Source organism: Balaenoptera acutorostrata, chromosome 18 (genome assembly GCF_949987535.1).
Source record: "Balaenoptera acutorostrata chromosome 18, mBalAcu1.1, whole genome shotgun sequence".
Lineage (NCBI taxonomy): Eukaryota > Metazoa > Chordata > Mammalia > Artiodactyla > Balaenopteridae > Balaenoptera > Balaenoptera acutorostrata.
In genome coordinates, this window is record NC_080081.1 from 66647295 (window position 1) to 66665417 (window position 18123).

The window sequence follows — 18123 nt, forward strand, 5'->3', positions numbered from 1 at the left end:
AGCCAGAACTTCTGCTAGCAGGAGAGTTTTTGAAACGTAGTTTCCTGGCTTCTAGCCACCCATCACCCCCACCCACAAAGGGAGAATCTAAAAGAGTAAGGATGACTTTGATTGTTAACAAGCAGTCTCACACATAGGTGTAAGAATCTGGCCAGCCCAGTGTCGGGGAGGAAGAAATTTTCCGTTACCCGTCTAGGTTCTTCTGGCTGGCCTAAGAATTAAATTGACTTGACATGAGATAGATTAAGAGGAGGAAAATCAAACAAACGTTTAATAACATGTGTACATGGGAGAGACTCAGGAAAAACTGAGTGATTCCCTGAAATGGCAAAACCATCACTGATTTTAAATACCATCTTCAGCTAAGACAAAGAGAATGCTGGGGGTTAGTCCTTTGGGGCTTCAGAGGGGAGCAAGGCAATTTACATGGAGATGGAGAAGCAAATGTTTGGTAAATATATGTTTACTGGGCTGGGCAGAGACAGTGGGACATAGAGTGGACTCTGTTCTTTAATCCCTGCGTAGAGTTTCCTCCACCACACTTGCCCATATTCTTTGCAAATATCTCTGGTGACAGAACTATTCCTGGAACAGGCCCTCTGTCTACATTCTTTTAGGCAGTTAAGGGGAAGGTCAAACTTTCTTCCTGAATCTTTTGGGCCTTGATTGTTTTTAGTTAGAAATAATCCACATTCCAAAGGGACATTTTAGAGTGGCAAGTTTTTTCCCATCCTTTTGAAGTGGTGTCTTAGGTCTAGAGCAGCCCTCTCCAATAGCACTTTCTGTGATTATGAAAATGGTCTGTATTTGCACTGTCTAATATGGTAGCCACTAGTGCCATGTGGTTAGTAGGCATTTGAAATGTGGTTAGTGCAACTGAAGAACTGAATTTTATTTTTATTTAATTTTAATTAACTTAATTTGTTTTGTTTTGTTTTGCTGCACCGCGTGGCTTGCAGGCTCTTAGTTCCCCGACCAGGAATTGAACCCAGGCCTCGGCAGTGAAAGCACCCAGTCTTACCCACCGGAGCGGCAGGGAATTCCCTAACTTAAATTTAAACTTAGATAGCTACATGTAGCTCGTGGCTACTGCCTGGGGCAGGGCAGGTCTAGAACTCGACTCCTGCGACTTCTCCCATTCCGTCAACTGGAAGATACTGTCTCATCTGACCTGAAGTGTCCCTGATCCTGCTATCTGAATAATTGTTGTATTTATTGTGTTTAGAAGGTATGTGTTAGAGTGACTATCTGATGGCGTTGGGGGGAGGGTTTCACTGAGTTTAGAGTATTGGTCGTCTGATCGCTTTTTGTGCCAGCCTGCTAGTAAACAGCTGTTGTGTAGTTGGCTGAATTCGGCCTGAGACTTGCTTTCACCTTGATGTATAATAGTAGCGAGGTAGTGGGGAGGCCAGATATTTACCTACAGAACCTAATCACTGCAACAATCACTTAGCCTGAGGAGTTTGCAACGTGCACTTTTCTCCCAGAAATGTTCCCCGCATCTTCAGAATCTGCAGTATCTTTACTGTTAGCAAACATTAGCAGGTGACAAAACAACGGCTACATAAACATGAGTACTAAAATCCAGATAAGCTACTTGCCCTCCACTGAATACTTTTTTAATGTGAACATATGCTCATGGTATTTTTCTTTTTTTAATTCTTACACCTAACACAGGTTTCCTATGTATAAAATTATTTCTAATTTATATGGTTGACTCCACATTTCGTAGTGTTACAAAGACAGCCCAATATTCTATTACACAAAAGAACCCTGACTACCAAGTGTTGTACCACTTTGAAAATCACAGGCCCGTTTGCTCCATAATAGGCACTTAAAAGTTCCCCTCTGTTTAGTCTCGCAAAATGCTGGGATCCTTATACTGGACGAAAGTGGCTTCTTGGGCGGGGAGGGGGATGAATTGGGAGATTGGGATTGACATATATACACTAATATGTATAAAATAGATAATAAGAACCTGCTGTATTAAATAAATAAATAAATAAAATTTTAAAAATAAATTCATATAGACACAACAACCTGCATTGGATAACTGTAAATAAAAGCAGTTCTTTTCAGAGGTTAAGAATAAACTCTGATAAAAATGAAAACAAAACAAAAAACAGCGGTTTCTTTCATGAACACATGACATATTTTTCTGCCATACTGTAAGAACATTAGCAATTGAGACTGTTTATCATTTGTTTGCCTATCAGATAAAGGGAATACTGATGGTTTAAATTTTACTGTTTTTCATTTTACTTACCCTTGAACGTTTTATATCTAACTGCCTTTCTGCATGTGTCATCATTTAAAAATTGCTCACCAGATCTCAAAAAGTGGTGTTACTTATTAATTTAAGAACTGAGTATCATGGAAATGATGCCACATTATTTATTCAACATTCATGGAATTCAGTTTACACAAACTCTGGCATCCTCATTCATTCTCTCTTTACCTGATGGTGGATAACACTAGTTTGGAATTGTCTTCAGAATGCTATAAATTTTATCCTAAGGCAAAAAGCCTAAGGAAACCGGTCACGGGGACATTTGCTTAGTCAGCAAACCTCGTATCATTGCTTTTTGAATTATTCTTCAGCCTCAACACAATTCATATTTACACAGTTGCATACAGGTATCCTGGAATTTGTGATCTGCAGCTGCAGTGATTCTTTGCAGGCATTCCCTCGGATCACAGCCCTTCTGCATTAGATGCTCGTTTGACTGCGGTCTAAGGGATGAATCGGAGGGAGGGGCAACAGGGTGGAAAACGTGTCAGTTTCTGGGGGCTGTCTCTCCACACAGCTGGGCATAGAGGTTGGGGGAGTTGGGGGAAAGCAGCACCTCCTTAGATGCCTGTGAGGAAACAGACAATTTGTACGGGTTACAACTACTCAAGTCATCCACCAGGGGCAAGGGAGAAGCAAAAGGGCGACAGGAAGAGACTCAATCCAGAAATACTGAAGGTCTCCCTTAGATGCCTTTGGGGACGCTGTTGTTCGGCCTATACGTTACCACATTAACAGGTTTTCTAATTGAGGGGCCTCCCTTATTTAGCGCCTTTTAACCCACAATCCTGCAGACAGTCAGACTGTGTATGCATTGGTCCCACTGGCTCAGCACACTTGTGGATTTATGGGTGATGTTAATACTCGCTGACTGATGTGACAAGATGATACTTTCAGATTAGCCCTCAGATTTGATTGGTCAGTGCTTCAGTCTCATTCAGCTTCTCATAAAACCATATTATTGATAGGTTTTGATGTAAAACTAAAGACTCACCAATCGAAAGCTGTCCACTCAGGGTGAGCTGCCATGATACCTTGACTTAAAATAAAACCGTCACTTGCTTTAGTTTAATCATCCAACCTTTTGGTCTTCACTGCAAGAACTGAAGTCACAGTAAGCGTCTGTGTTCTTGAGTATTTCCAAGATGCGTGGACACTTGGTGATTCTCGGCTTCTCAAGGGAGCATGGTAACCGTAGCATGGTCCACGAGTTCAGTCAATGTGCTGAAGTGGTTCATGAAAATCTTTGTGCTCTCTCTGTCCCTGGTAAAATTCGATGATGCTGAAACATTCTATTTTGATTCTTAAATTGGAAAAAGCAATCTAATGAATGATGATGCATAACCGATGAGGCCCTTTTGCTGGCTCTCGAATTACTTGTTTACATGGATTGAGGGTGGAATGGGTTGGCTTTTTACAAGAGTGATTAAAAGGGCTTCTGGATTGTACTCCCTAAACAGGATTTGCAAGGCTTTTAATGCTTTAAAAGGGGAAGTTGGAACCAAACTGAGCTGTCTGTCAAGGTTGTTCTTCCCACCTCCCACCCCCTTTTAAGCAGACTTGGAATTGTTCTTGGAATTAAACTGAACTTAGGTCACTAAAGGGAGCTTGGCTGGTGCTTTCCCAAAAGCAGACCCCATGTTCCGTTGTCATATTGCCTATATTGATTATTTCTCCCTTGTACCTTTATCTAGGGCTGCAGAGGGGCATTGCTAAAGTCCTGTCGTCTTTTCTCTTTGCAGGCTTGTTGATCGGTGCTGGCTGTGCCCTGTACCCCCTGGGCTGGGACAGTGAGGAAGTCCGGCAGACTTGTGGCCACATTTCTGGCCAGTTTGACCTGGGTAAGTTCTCTTCATGGATAGTACTCCTTTTAGAAGAGAACCTTCTCTGATCTTTCATAGAAGGAGAAGGTGGAAAAGGGATGGGGAAGAAAAACACATCCCAGGATTGGAGCCAGCAGTCATGTGTAACAATACACATACATTCATTTATTCAACTGTTTAGTAAAGAGCTATGTATAATCTACTGTTGGCCTGTACTATGAGAAGTACTGTAGATACAAAGAAAAGAAATGGTCCTTGCTATGAGGAGTTAATATTCATTAATTAATTCATTCAGAATCATATATTTCAGTCATTTCATGCACTAAAAATAACTCTCTGTGGAATTCACTGTGTATCTGAGACGATAAAGTAAATAATATGATCAAGAAAATGACAGGGCTTCCCTGGTGGCACAGTGGTTGAGAATCTGCCTGCCAATGCAGGGGACACAGGTTCGAGCCCTGGTCTGGGAAGATCCCACATGCCGCGGAGCAACTAGGCCCGTGAGCCACAACTACTGAGCCTGCGTGTCTGGAGCCTGTGCTCCCAACAAGAGAGGCCGCAATAGTGAGAGGCCCGCGCACCGCGATGAAGAGTGGCCCCCACTTGCCGCAACTAGAGAAAGCCTTCGCACAGAAACGAAGACCCAACACAGCCATAAATAAATAAATAAATAAATAATTAAAAAAAAAAAAATGACAGTCAGTGCTAAGGAATCTAAAGCAGTTTCACTCCAGGGTAATACACAACTTTGTGAAAGAGATGGGAATGGAGCTGGGTCTTAAAGTGATGCGTGTGGATTATCTGGCAGGCAAGGATTACAGTTCAGCAAAGCACAGGGGAGGGATGAAGAAAGCTCATCAGGGGACCATAGAGACCCAGGAAAGAGGGTCTGTGATTAAGTAGGCCACAGTTCACACCTCGATGAAGGGCTCATGATTTTTTCTGTGTACTAATCAGAAAATTTCAGATATTTCTCACTTGTACAGAGAATGTATTTTACTTACTTGGCAACCCATAAAAATGTTTTGCATAATACGACATGGTTTGCACCATTATAATTTGTAATGGTTAGCTAATATTTCAGCTGGTTGAGAAACCTACATTTACTTAACCACTTGCTTATTTCTTTCTAGTTGGGTATTTTGTCTACTCGGTTTGTGTTACGTAAACATATTGTAAGGAGTAGTTTAATGAATATAAGCCTTCTCTTGACTGAATTATTTTCTTAAGATGTTTTTCTAGAATTGGTGTTAACTAGACCGAAGATTATGAGCCCATAAAACACTTATTGCCAAATGATAGCCAACATACTTTTCCCTAATATATGGATAGACAGATTAAGTTTTTGACAATGAGCACATAGTGAGTTACTAACTTAAACATCTATCTGCTTTTCACATTAAATATTTCTCTCTAAGTAGAAAACTTTCGAGGGAACCGGTCTAACGGCAGTATTACTATATACCAATTCATTTAAAAAATTTTTGTTAGAACTTATTAAAAAAAAAAAAAGGCATTTCTCTGGCAGTCCAGCGATTAAGACTCCATCCTCCCACTGCAGGGGGCGTGGGTGCATCCCTGGTCGGGGAACTAATATCCCGCATGCCGCGCGATGCAGCAAAAAATAAATAAATAAAAGAACTTATAAGAAAAAAATTCTGTTGGATACTGAGAAAAATGGGCAGATGTGATATCATATAGAAAGTCTGTGAATTTGAAAATGAAGCAATTTTTGTTTGACTCAATGGATGACAAACACCTGCTTCCCTCACAACACTACTGGCTCTTTGGGTAGAGGAGATGGTGCCTGAAATACCACCCAATTTACATGGATAAAAAATAAGAGATTTCCCTCTGCCCATTCTTCCCTCATTGAAGGCGAAGCCATCCTAAGGCTAGATTAGTTTGTGATTGTTGTAAATGCAGAGAAGGGGAAAATGCTGACACAAAGTTAACCGCTAGGCTATCCTGTTTTTTTTTTTGGAAAGCAAACTGTGTCCAGGGGAGATATTGCAATACAGTGTTTGGCATTTTTCTTTCTCTGGTATTTGAGGGATTCTTTGCTGTTTCACACAGGCCTCAACTTGGTTAGAATTCTGTTCTTGCTGGTGTCCTGCTGTTGTGTTTTGCCATATTAATTAGCAGGTTATAATGAAACTCAGATCCTGTTTTTGCAGTTTTTTCGCTACCGCACCCCAGGATTTTACAGCTTCTCAGCACTGAGGATGAAAAATTTGAATGTCAAAATTAACTTTTAAAACAAAACACTTGCCTCTTTCTTTGCTAGTGATGATAATTTTCTTATGTTATAAACTCACTAAAGCCATTTTAGCAACCTTCAAATGACAGCGTTGTTTTAATTTTGGCCTTTTTAGTTTTAAATTTCTCTTAGATTGGATGATGAGGAAAAAAATCAAAACTGGCATTATCTACAGAGAAAATGAGTTCTGGGTCCCCTGAAGAAGTATTTTGGGTTTATCGAGTTCCATTTCTCCAGGTTACTATTAGTTTTTCAGACTCTGTGATCTTTTCTTCCTAAAGGGAAACCGTGGCATGGAGATGTCACCGCACCTCTCCCACCGAACCAACTGTGTTTTCTGTCTTTACGAAAGTATTCCCGTTCTCTGGAACACTGATGAGAGCTGAACTTCAGGGATTGAGTGACGTCAGAGATTACGGAGCAAACGTGAAGGAGCCTAGGGCTGGGCTGGGGGCCGCATGGGAGGGTGAGCGTTCTCCGTAAGGGTGACTCTGTAGCCCCGTTTTAGTGGCGTACACGCTGCTAGCCATGGCCGTACCGTCTGTGCCACCTCTGAGAAACTGAGCTTGTTTCTGCTCCTCTCCATAGACGGCATGTGGATGAATCTTTCCTCCCGAGGGTCGGGCAGTGTTACTGATGTTATTAAGGTTCACGGGCCTCCTTATAGTGGAATGTGGGTGCATTTCTTGGCGTGCCGGTACTGAACCGTGATTGCTGTCTTTAGAGCAGGGGTCCCCAACCTGTGAGGAACCGGGCGGCGCAGCAGGAGGTGAGCGGCGGGCGAGTGAGTGAAGCTTCATCTGCCGCCCCGATTGCTCCCCGTTGCTCACATTACCGTCTGAACCATTCCCCGCCCCCCCCCCAATCCGAGGAAAAATTTTCAGGAAACCAGTCCCTGGTGCCACCGCTGCTTTAGAGCGCGTCCCCAGAGAAATCATTGTTGCTTTTGTTCCCACTTCGGCAGATTATTTAAGGAGCGCAAAGGAATATTTATAGGGTGCTTTCAATGCGCCAGGCCTTGTGCAAGGTGCTGGGGACATGGCATCAGGAACGAATTTAAAAAGACACTATTTAGTCCCCTCATGGAACTTAAAAACTAACAGGAAAGGCACATATACTTAAATATATAAATATATGTGTGTGTGTGTATGTGTGTGTATATACACACACACACACACACACACACATATATATGGAAAGTGTGTTAAAAAGAGTCAGGCACTGTAACGGGCATTGTGGTTGTCTTGCCAATATTATTCCACTCTAGTTGGTCAGTCTAAGCCAAAAGTTTGGCAAATGTTTCTATAAAGAGCCAGAGTCAGATCATGAATATTTTCAGCTCTGCAAGCCATATGGCCAAGTACATGGAAAGACAGTTCCTACATGAATGGGTGTGACTGTGTCCCAATAAAACTTTATTTACACAAACGGGTAGCGGAGCTGTAGTTTGAGACCCCTGACCTCAAGCAAAGCGTCCCCCTGATGCACCAGAAACGTGTTCATTCCATTTGTGCTCAGTTATCGATGCCTTCCGTCGGTCAGGATATAGGACTTGGCACCAAGCAGCCCCATCCAGTTATCCTAGTGTCCTTTGTAAATACTACCATTTCCTTGTTGTGTCGTGTTGTGACATACGGTGAGAAAAGCACCATTAATTAAGCTTGGTCATCCCACCTCTTAACGCGAGCATGGAAAGCTTAAGCTCATTTGGGCCAGTGAGACTGGAGATGTTTCCAGAGGCTTCTGAGAAAGATGGCATCACATGCCTAAGGAAGAGGCTTCAGAGGCCATGGTCTCCCTCCCTCTGGCAGCCACCCCGACAAGGTGGAATAGCAGGAAGGTGCAGGCTGCAGGGCAGAGGCGGGCAGAGAAACCAGCCTGTGGGCAGGCATCCCTAGAATTTCCAGCCTTGCTGACACACAGTAATTCATTTCCTTACAGGGTAAAGATGGAGGCAGGCCTTCTCTTACTTGCAGCCAAAAGCAGCCCGATTGGTATTTCATTTAGTCGCTATTTCACCATTCCAGGGGCCCTGACCTCACCTAGGTGCTTCTTAAGGAGGTGTTATTTTTAGCTGAGCCCTCAAGGCTGTAGAGGATTTAGGTAGGTAAAGGGTGAATGTGGGCGTGTTTTAGGGTGACAGGAAGGTAGGTTGCAGGCAGGTCAGGGAGAAGAGCCAGGAAGAAGCCTGATTAGGCACCAGAGGGGGTAGGAATCCTTGGGGGGCTAGGAAGGGCCTCCCAGGGAAAGAGCATTTAAACTGAGTCCAGAAATATGAGTACTGTTTAGGCAAGGAAGAGACTACGTAAAAAGCTCACATTTGTGGTTGTAACATAACATGGTGGGAGCCTAATAGAATCTACTTTTTTAAATTCCTGCTTTCCTTTGAAAGGCACTTGGGGGAGAATTTGTTTTACATTCATCGAAAACAGTTTTATCAGGCTATTGATTATTTCTCAAGCATTTTCATATTTTATCAAGTCCCGAGCTTTGAAGCAATTTTGCAAAAATATCCACTTTGACAAATCAAAGACTGTTACTCTGCTTACCTTTAGATCACACTTATTTATGAGGAAGCATGGAGCAGGTTTGAATACACACATTTTAAAAACAGGGAAACAAGAATTTAAAACAGGCTGCATAATGAATTTCTAAATTCCCCCACTGAAATTGTATAGCTTGCCTTGACAGTCGTTCTCAACCTTTAGCATTGGAATCAGAGGTAGGCTGGTTGAGAGTATAGATTTTTAGTTTCTATGCCTTGGATATTATACTTCTCTCATTTGTGTTACAAACAAGGATCCCCGGTGATTCAGGTATAAGTGGTCAGCGACCATACTTTTTAAAAAAAGCCTTAATTTATATAGAAAAATTAATTTTTTGTGTCTTGCTAGAGTTTAGTTTAACAAACATTCATTCATTTGGTTTTATATAAATTAGGAGGCTTTAACTTTAGGTTACAAAAATCTGATGCCAACTGGCTTAAACAAAGAAGACATTTAAGATCCCTTATTACAGGAAGGCCAGAGCCAAGGTGAACTTCAGACTTGACTGAGCCAGGGGCTCAAAGATGTTGTCCATCCCAAAGTCCTCCATCCTGAGGCTAGTTCTCCCCTTGATCGGAAGAGGACTGCATTTGGCACTTGTGGCTCTAAGCATCCTTGTTCACGTGAAATAGGCGAGGGCGAGCTTCTCCCCCAGTAATGGAATAAAAGTCTCTCTCCTCGGTCTACTTGGACCAATTTGTCACGTGCCCATCTTGAATGAATAGCTGCTGTCAGGCAATACCATGTACGGATTGGCTTCTTGTGGCCCAGCGTGGATGTGTTCAGAGTTTTACAGAACCAGATTTACTGAGAAGTAGTGACATTTGTAAGTGGAAGATGAGACTAAGAGGAGAAAAGGCATCTCAGTCTCTATTTTTTGTCAGACTTTGGTGCTCTGTGCTCCTTCTGTCATGAAGTCCATGGTTGTGGACAAAGGGACAGTAATGGTTTATGCTGTGCAAGTGGTAATGATTCTCTTTATTAATTTTTAAGAGAACAAAACAGTACAAGTGAAAAGAATAATACATAGTGTAGCACAGCATCTTCACGTAACAAAAGCCCAGTAGATGTTTGCTATTATTATGCACATTGTTTGTACAGGACCATTTTTAATGAATATTTGCTGATAATCTCTATTCTTCCTTTATATTCCATGCCAGCAAGTTGGGATTTACACATTAAGCATAAGGGCTTTATCATCAGGCTGTCCAGTTGATTTAATTCATGCCTCAGAGATATTTTCATCCACCAAAGACTTTTCTAACTATATCCTTATGATCAAAAGTAGAGTTTCAATTAATTTGTCGTGCTAATTTGCCAAGTAAATTCGAGTAATTGTTGCTTTCACTTTGCTATTTAATTTGATTAAGAAGCCATCATGTTTCCTGTTCTTGCAATTATGCTCTTGGCTTCTCAAGAACAGTCCCATACACTCGGAAAACTCAGAACCTCTCAGCGTCAGAAAAGATGAGAGTCTGTTTCTTCCAAATTTTCACGCCAGGGAAGAAATCTCTTCTCCTCTGATCTGAGCAACGACCACTGCACATCTCTTTGGACGCATCTCCTTGAGCTCTTTGACTCCTGACTCGTGTTTTCTCTCATCCCAAATCAAACTGCACTTGAAAAAAAAAATGATTGGCAGGCTATGGGGGGGTCAGTGGGCCAAAATGGGAACGAAAGTAGAAAATTTCTTTTTTGAGCTTTCTCAAGCTTGGTGTTAGTGGGTGTTTCTGAAGCTGAGTGACCCAGTTTTCCTGATGTCCACATAGAAGCTTCTATTTCTGCAGACAATAACAGGAGAAGCTGCTCTCAGCTTCTGTGATATTGAATAAAACAAGCATCCCTTTGGCCAGAAGTGAGAAGACTCCAGTGACTTACGTGGACTTTTGAGGCTGTTTCATGCAGACCAAGCGGAGGCTTTGCCCAGGGGCTGCAGCCGTCTGAGCTGTGCGGGAGCTGGGCTGGCCTGCTAGGCGCTCCCAAAGAGCAACAGGCAGCATCTGTTGCTCCGTTTGGGAAGAGACCCCTAACACTTGATGCGTTTCTGGTCATTGCTTAAACGTAATTGATGATCCCGTTATGAGACTGCTATTTGGGAGACGGGTTAGAGGTAAGGTGTTGAATATGCATTGAGATTTAGCCAAAGGTAAAGTCTTTAAAGCAGTGATGATTTCCCGCCTCCTCCATGGCTATTATCTGGAATGGTTCCAAACTTTTGACACTTAAGTGCTAATCGCTGGAAGTCACTTAGAAGGTCCAGCATGAGCCTATATTCCTTCACTCGGCTCTAGTGCAGGAGGGTGACAGAGGGAAGCCGGGCAGCTGCTGTGAGTTAAACCAAGACCTAAACTGGTAGGCCTGGGGGGACCCATGAGAACATTCTAGAAGGTGATGCTGGAAAGGATGCTGGGAAGCCGCCACAGGCAGAGGAAGTCCAGCTTGGCTGGTGATGAAGTGACGGAGCAAAGTGTCTCCAAGGAAAAAACAATCAGCTTTGTTGGTCACTCAGCTTTCCTAGGGGCCTCATTTTCAGGAGATGAAGGATTTTCTGTGTTCATTTCAGAAAGTAGGGAGAAGAACCAATTCACTTCAGGGGCATAAATTCAACCCGCCCATTCCTGGGACCATGACAATAACATTAGAGCATGAACATTTCCACTTTAAGTTATAGCTGAGTAAATGCCTCTGATCCTGCTTTAGGAAAAAGCACCCCATTCTGTATAATCATAGATCCAATTCTATCTGCTTCCCTAAACACATCTTTGCAGGTTCCTATGGGACAGGATTTTTGCAACTTTGGTGCCTATCTCAGTGTTTGGCTCATAGCAGTATTTAATAGACATATTTATTTATTCAACAAATATTTATTAAGCACATTCTAGGTTCCAAAAATTGTGCCAGATACTTAGAATAAAATTATGAATTAGATAGATATGATTCTTACCTGCACATCACATATCTGCTGTCTACGAAATGGTTAAAAGAAGGGAGAGAGGGAGGCTGAGAGAGAAAAGGAAACAAGAGAGAAGATAAAAAGGAAGAAACCCTATGGCTCATTTTTGACCGCTAAAAATGCAGCTGCCATCATGTTTCTCTATCTACTTGGCCACTGATATCCTGGTGAGAATCATGACATTACTCTCTAAGGGACTAATGGCTTAACCATCTCCTAGAAAGTAATCAAGTTCAGGGTCATAGTTTAAAAAACCAAAAGCCCTGGTAGATGAAAAAAGAAATTGCTCTAAATCTTTTCTTCCTAAAGTCTTTTTTGGTCTGGTTATTTTAGAGCAGGATCTTGCCCATTGTTGTATCAGTGCCTTTTAAAAACCTAAAGTGGCTTGCAGCGATTTGCAGCAGTGGAATTCAATGCTAGTGGAAAAAAGGAAATGTGCTTAGAAAACCTGCAGGAAATGAGAAATATCATTCTTCCCAGTAGTTTGGTGGCTGTATCTTAATATTGAGATATTAAGAAATATTAAGATATGGCCACCAAACTATTGGGAAGAATATGTTAGTCTGTCTTTTAAAGATCCTTCTTCATGTTTTTTCAATGTTATCCTTTTATAAAAACAAAAAATGATATACCTGAGTGGTGTGCGATTTTAGATTCAGTTTACTGAAGGAAGTTTAGGAGATTGAACTGGTTCATTCTCGTTATTCTTTTGTATTATGTGCTCTTTACTATTTCCTAGTATGTTTCGTTTGAATATTAATCTGGGGGTAGAAATGCACTAACACTAAATTTAACGGGTTTTGATGTTTTAGATCGTCTCTCAGGAATGAACTTTGTTTAATCGATTATGTTAACAGTGACTCTGAGAAAGAGCAATTAAGACAAATGGGCTATATGAACATCATCTTGAATAAATATGTAGATTTATTAAATGTTTCTGATAGTTAAGGATTTAGGGATAAATCTATTAATTAAAAAGAAGAATCTACTGCCCACCCCCAACATCCCAAGCTGATAATTCCTTCTGATAATGTAATACAACCCCTTTGGGAAGTCTCCTACCAGCTCCCTGCCCTCAAGGAGATTACAGTTGAGAGATTTAACACAGATTTGTCTTAGACCATCCTCTTATCTAATTGTCTGTTCGTTCGGAATAGTAACATTGAGGAAAGACCTTTCACTAATGTTCCTGGGAGATGTGTCTCTATGAACATTAGAGGAGAGTTCTTTCAAATCTTTATATTGTGGCTTTTAATCTTGGGAGAAATATTTCTGCCCCAGAATTGAGAATTCACATTACTGTGTTAACTCCTATGTTAGTGACCTTGCTGTGTGTTTTTGCCTTTGTTCTGTAATAGAAGATAGACCTCTTAACAGGTCTCCTGTGAGGAAAGGGTCATTGGTAAGCATTAGTGATTAATAATCCATCAAAAGTGGTTTTAGAATAAAACCAAAAATGTAACAAAGTAACCAAAGGGCTGATCTGACTTTTCACCTGATTTTTAACCTGGTAGAGTGTTGACAAAAACTAATTAATATAGAGAATTTGTAGAGTAAAACTCATTTATCAGATCTTTTCAGAAAGTTCTGTACAAATGAGTTATTCCAGATAAATGAATTTTCCTCTTAAAGGAGAAAACATGGACTGGATTTGAATCTCAATTTCACTCCCCGAGAGCTGTTTGATTCTGGGCAAGTTATTTGAGCTCTCAGAACTTCAGTTCTTCAGTCTCTAAAAGAAGATAACAGTACCTGTTTCACCTGCCTGTTAAAAGGATTGAAGGGGGTAGTGGAAGATGCTTTTGCACATGAAGACGTACAAATAAATATCAGTTCCTCCTTGCTGCCTGAAACACCAACACATTTCCTGTTTTAGTCATGTTGAAAAAGTTTGAGGATGTATCATATACTTTTCCATCGCTTTAGCCAGAATATATAAAAGATAAACAAGACTTAAAAAAAAAAATCATTAGCTGCTATGCTGTCATGCGGAGTCATCCCCAAGAGCCATGGACATTCGTTGAGTGATTTGCCCTTTTACTAAATAACCAAGACTGAAAAAAACTTTGAGTTCTTTCTGCTTTTTTTGTAGTTGTTTTGCAACAGTTTTATGTCACCCTGTCAGCGATTATTCATTGCAGTTCTTAATTACCCCTTTCTCTCCTATTCTTTTACTTCTAATTTGTGTCCTTTCTCAAGTCATCATAAATCATCTGAGAAGCGTGCTTTAAAAAAACACAGTTCAGCTCTGTTTCTGTGCACTGTGCATCTTTGAGGCACTGATTTTTGTATGTTCTGGACAGGGTTTTTTTTCAACCTCTTGATTTGGGGTCATGCTTTGGAGAGCTGCTACATGATATCTTAGTACGTCAGCTGCTTTGGTTAGCAGCTGGGTGTTTTGATGACACTGGTAATTGAGTTCTGTGTTACAGTAACCCTTGTTCTAGGGATGAGTTTTAACTTGAGATCTCCAGACCATTCAAGAAGCCCAAAGTCCATCCATCAACAGGCTTCAGGGAATTTGTTACCCCACTGAAAACTGTGCAAAGTTTATATGCTTGCGCATATGTGCTTTTTTTCTGGAAAGAGTATTCATAGGTTTTATTTATTATTCAAGTGGATTCCTGGCACATGAAGACTCAGAGCCTGTGGTAAGCAGCATTTGGAAGTCTGACACTGGAAAGCTTAGAAACCTGAATTCTAGACCTAGTCTCCCAACAATCCTCAAATCTCCCCAGGAAGCTGGAAGGCCATTGGGTTCCTTTGACTTGATTTCATTATCTACCAAAGTGTTTGTCAGAGGGAGGTTATAGGGAGAAACATCTCTACTTGCAATAGGCATTATTGCAAATAAATACTCCCAGACACCAATTCTAATTTGAAATCGTATCTGTGAAAATGAGCGTTCCACCTTCCTAAGGAATGGAATACGCTTCCACTTAGAATCCTAGCCAGGTTCTTTAGTGGGCCGTCCTCCACCATGCCTGGGGAGCACGTTGTTCTGAACTGTCTTTTCAAAGATGTTTGTATAGTGAGCAGCCTTGGAAGACAATGACTCCTGCTGGAGCAGAGGACAGGTTTTGTTTATTGTTCCCTATAATAATGTCTCCCTTTGGGGCAAAGTGTGGGTGGATTTGCTTGCAGCCTGTTATAAAAAAAATTGGGGATCCGTAAGCTTAGGATTCCTTCACGGTGACACAAACTTACTGAGTTTACTGCGTCAGCCCCTGTGGGATGGATTCTTCACCAGACGTGAAGCTCATGCTGGTTGCTGTGCTGAGGGTAATAATCCAGTCCTCCATCTCCAATCCAGAAGTCTCCTAGCTTTCGCCAGCATCCATGAAAGTGGGGCAGGCTAACTTGTTAGCTTACGAGTAGAATAAAATCTCAGATTCTTCAAAGTTCTTAAGACCACTGTTATGATGCCTGTCATTCGTTTAAAAATACTTTAGAATAGACAGACTGAGATGTGTGAGTGAGTTATAGGAAGTCACAGCTCAGGTTCAGGATCCAGAGTGGAAACTCAAGGCTACTATTACCCATATCTCGACCAACACCAGAAGCCTCACTATTAGTATAGCCATGGTCAGAAATGGATTTTAATAGTAGAATTGGTGTTTTATTATTAAAACTGGTGTTTTAATGGTGGAATTGGATTTTAATGGTGGAATTGGTGTTTTACTTATTAACATGATAAATGTTAAAAATGGACTGTCATTGGTGAAATTAAAGATATTCAAGATTATGGATTGGCTTAAAGAGCTAGAGATACTCCCTGTACTGACGTGAAAGGATTTAAACAGCCATCCAGGCATATAGCCATTATTTTAAGTCTGAAAGATATTTAAAATATTTAACAACCAGTATGTCATGGGCCCTGACTAATCCAAACTAAAACAAATGCTGGAGCAGGCTCCCAAGGGGCCCTGCTCGGCCAAGCACTAGCTTTTTTACTCCTGGGACATAGGATTCCCTAGGGTTCTCAGAGGAGCGAGGGGCCAGTGGGGCATGTGGAGAACTTGGGGCAGTGGCTGTTTATGCACCAGTACAGCGATACATATTTTAGTATTTTTAACAATGAGAACAGCTTTACTACAGCATTCCAGCTGTGCCCATTGTGTCCTTAGGAATGGCAGTCAAAGCTTGATCATCCCTAAGGACTCCGTTTCTAGTCTTTGGTTCAGAGGATTTTTGGTTATTTGTTGCCAGAAGGAACAGAATTCTTCCCTGGACCTTGCTTCATTTGCCTCCAGTGTTTCTTTCATGCAAGATGGTAGCCCAATCACTTAAAACGATAGGGAGCTAGGATTTAGCTAGCTCTCAGAACAGGTTAGTGAGCTGGTTTGTGCCTGCTTTTTGGTAAATGTCTGTTTAATAAGTGTCGGTATGTGTAGCAGGATGTGGTCTGAGACTTGCTTTCATGATAACTTGGAAATGAGGTTGTTGGAGAGTAGCTACGCCTTACCATCCCTCTTGCTTCTTCAGTGGGTGTTGTAATTTACCAGAGTCTCAAGGTTGTGCTTGACCAAACTGGATTAAGTCCGTTCCCAAGAGCTACCTTACAAGCAAGGAGCGATCATCAAGGAAACCTTTTGGACCGAGGGCAGCTACCCAAGATCAAAGCAGCCCTTGTGGCCACACATTTCCATTTCACTGGATACAGAAACTATATTCAGAGGCTGCTCAGTGGCCGATGAAAGCGTGACAGGTGCAAACGGGGGAGGGTAGATAAAATGCCATCCGGCTGGAAACCCGGCTCATGGGATTGTTGGAAGATTGGCGGCAGGCACAGGCCACACTGGGAAGCAGCAATTAGAGACAGCCTGGGTCCTTTCACACTCTCTTTGGGGCCGTCCATGAGTCAAAGGAGCTGAATTTCAGGTAGTTTCAGCCTTTATAAATGGCAGCTATAGAAAGAAACCAAAGGATAATCTTTATCGCCAGGCACTGAATAAGGCACTGCTGGTTATCTCAGCCACCTGCACACGGAGTTGGGATTCTGTGTCAGTTCACAGCATGAACACAAAGGCCAGTGCTACACATTCTGTGTATGGAACCAATGTGTGTGCCTCATCATCTGAACAACGGCATTATCTCTAGTGAAACTTTTAGGGTGGATCTGGTGCTAAGGGGCAAGAACTAATAAACAACCGCACCAGCAGAGACTCCGCTGGCCAGACTGGACAAAGCGTAAACCATCGTTATGGGTAAATCGTGCAAATATATAGTAACAAAACTCTCCACCGGGCCATGGAACAGAGGTCCATTTGATTGGTGTGATCATAAGAATTCACCTGCTGCTCCCGGGAGGGATCTTAGGCACAGATACAGATCTTGGTATCTTTAAGAAATGTCGATGAATAACCGTACCCACAGGATGATATGATGTCACTGCATGTGTCATATCGAAAAACCTGAACCTGGATGTGTTGCACTTTTTTCAAAGATGAGAAAATTGAAAAATACCCAGCCCTGACTATGGCAGATAATCTGCGTCCCTGCTTAGTGCACTGCCTGTCAGAGATGTGGTCAGTTCACCAATATGTAGTGACGAGATATAAAACACGCTGAACTTTCAGTGTTTTGCCTTCCTAAAGATTATATAGAAAACCTTGAATTATCTGACATGGCTGAAAAGACACTTTTAGTGTTATTATTTTGATTGGTACAGCAATGCTACTGAGTATAATCTCTTTACCTTTCTATTCTTTTATATTCCTAAAATATAGTGCAGGATCTCCAAAATATAAAAAGTCATAGTATTAAGAATGTAACAGATTTTTCTTTTTTTATATATGAATATTCATAGTAACAAACTTATCTCGTCATATGTGTGTCATATGGTACCCTATATATAAAGATAAATACAATTAACTTCTAATGGCACTGTGATATAAGTTAGGTAACTTCACAATACTAAGACCATCTTATCTAATAATAAGTAATATACATGCTTCAATTATCATCTTTAAAACTTGTTTAAAATTAAATGTTAAATTTATAGATTTTAAGTTAAAAAAAAGAAAAGAATTCAGATGCTGCACCACTCACCCTACTTTTCTGAACTTAAACTGAAATTTAATCACTTTTCTGAAGGCCCCGGGGTATGTTTATTTCTCTTGCTGTTCCTCTGTCTTGTGGGAATGCTGTGTAGGCAAGGCATCTCTGCCACCATTTTCGTGGTTATGTGATTCTGACAGGGGTTTCAGGATAAGATGATGCAGGGTCCTGATTTAGTGTAGAGTTTA

The 18123-nt window shown here is 41.4% G+C and overlaps 1 protein-coding gene across 2 annotated transcripts in view; it reads left to right on the forward strand.

Annotated features, from left to right (window-relative positions):
• LHFPL6 (LHFPL tetraspan subfamily member 6) overlaps nt 1-18123 on the forward strand; it is a 271499-nt gene that overhangs the window by 238322 nt on the left and 15054 nt on the right. For both annotated transcript variants that reach the window (XM_007193675.2, XM_057532981.1), the window contains one exon: nt 4033-4131. In XM_007193675.2, coding sequence (XP_007193737.1) covers nt 4033-4131 — 99 coding nt within the window. The remainder of the gene's footprint in view (nt 1-4032; nt 4132-18123) is intronic.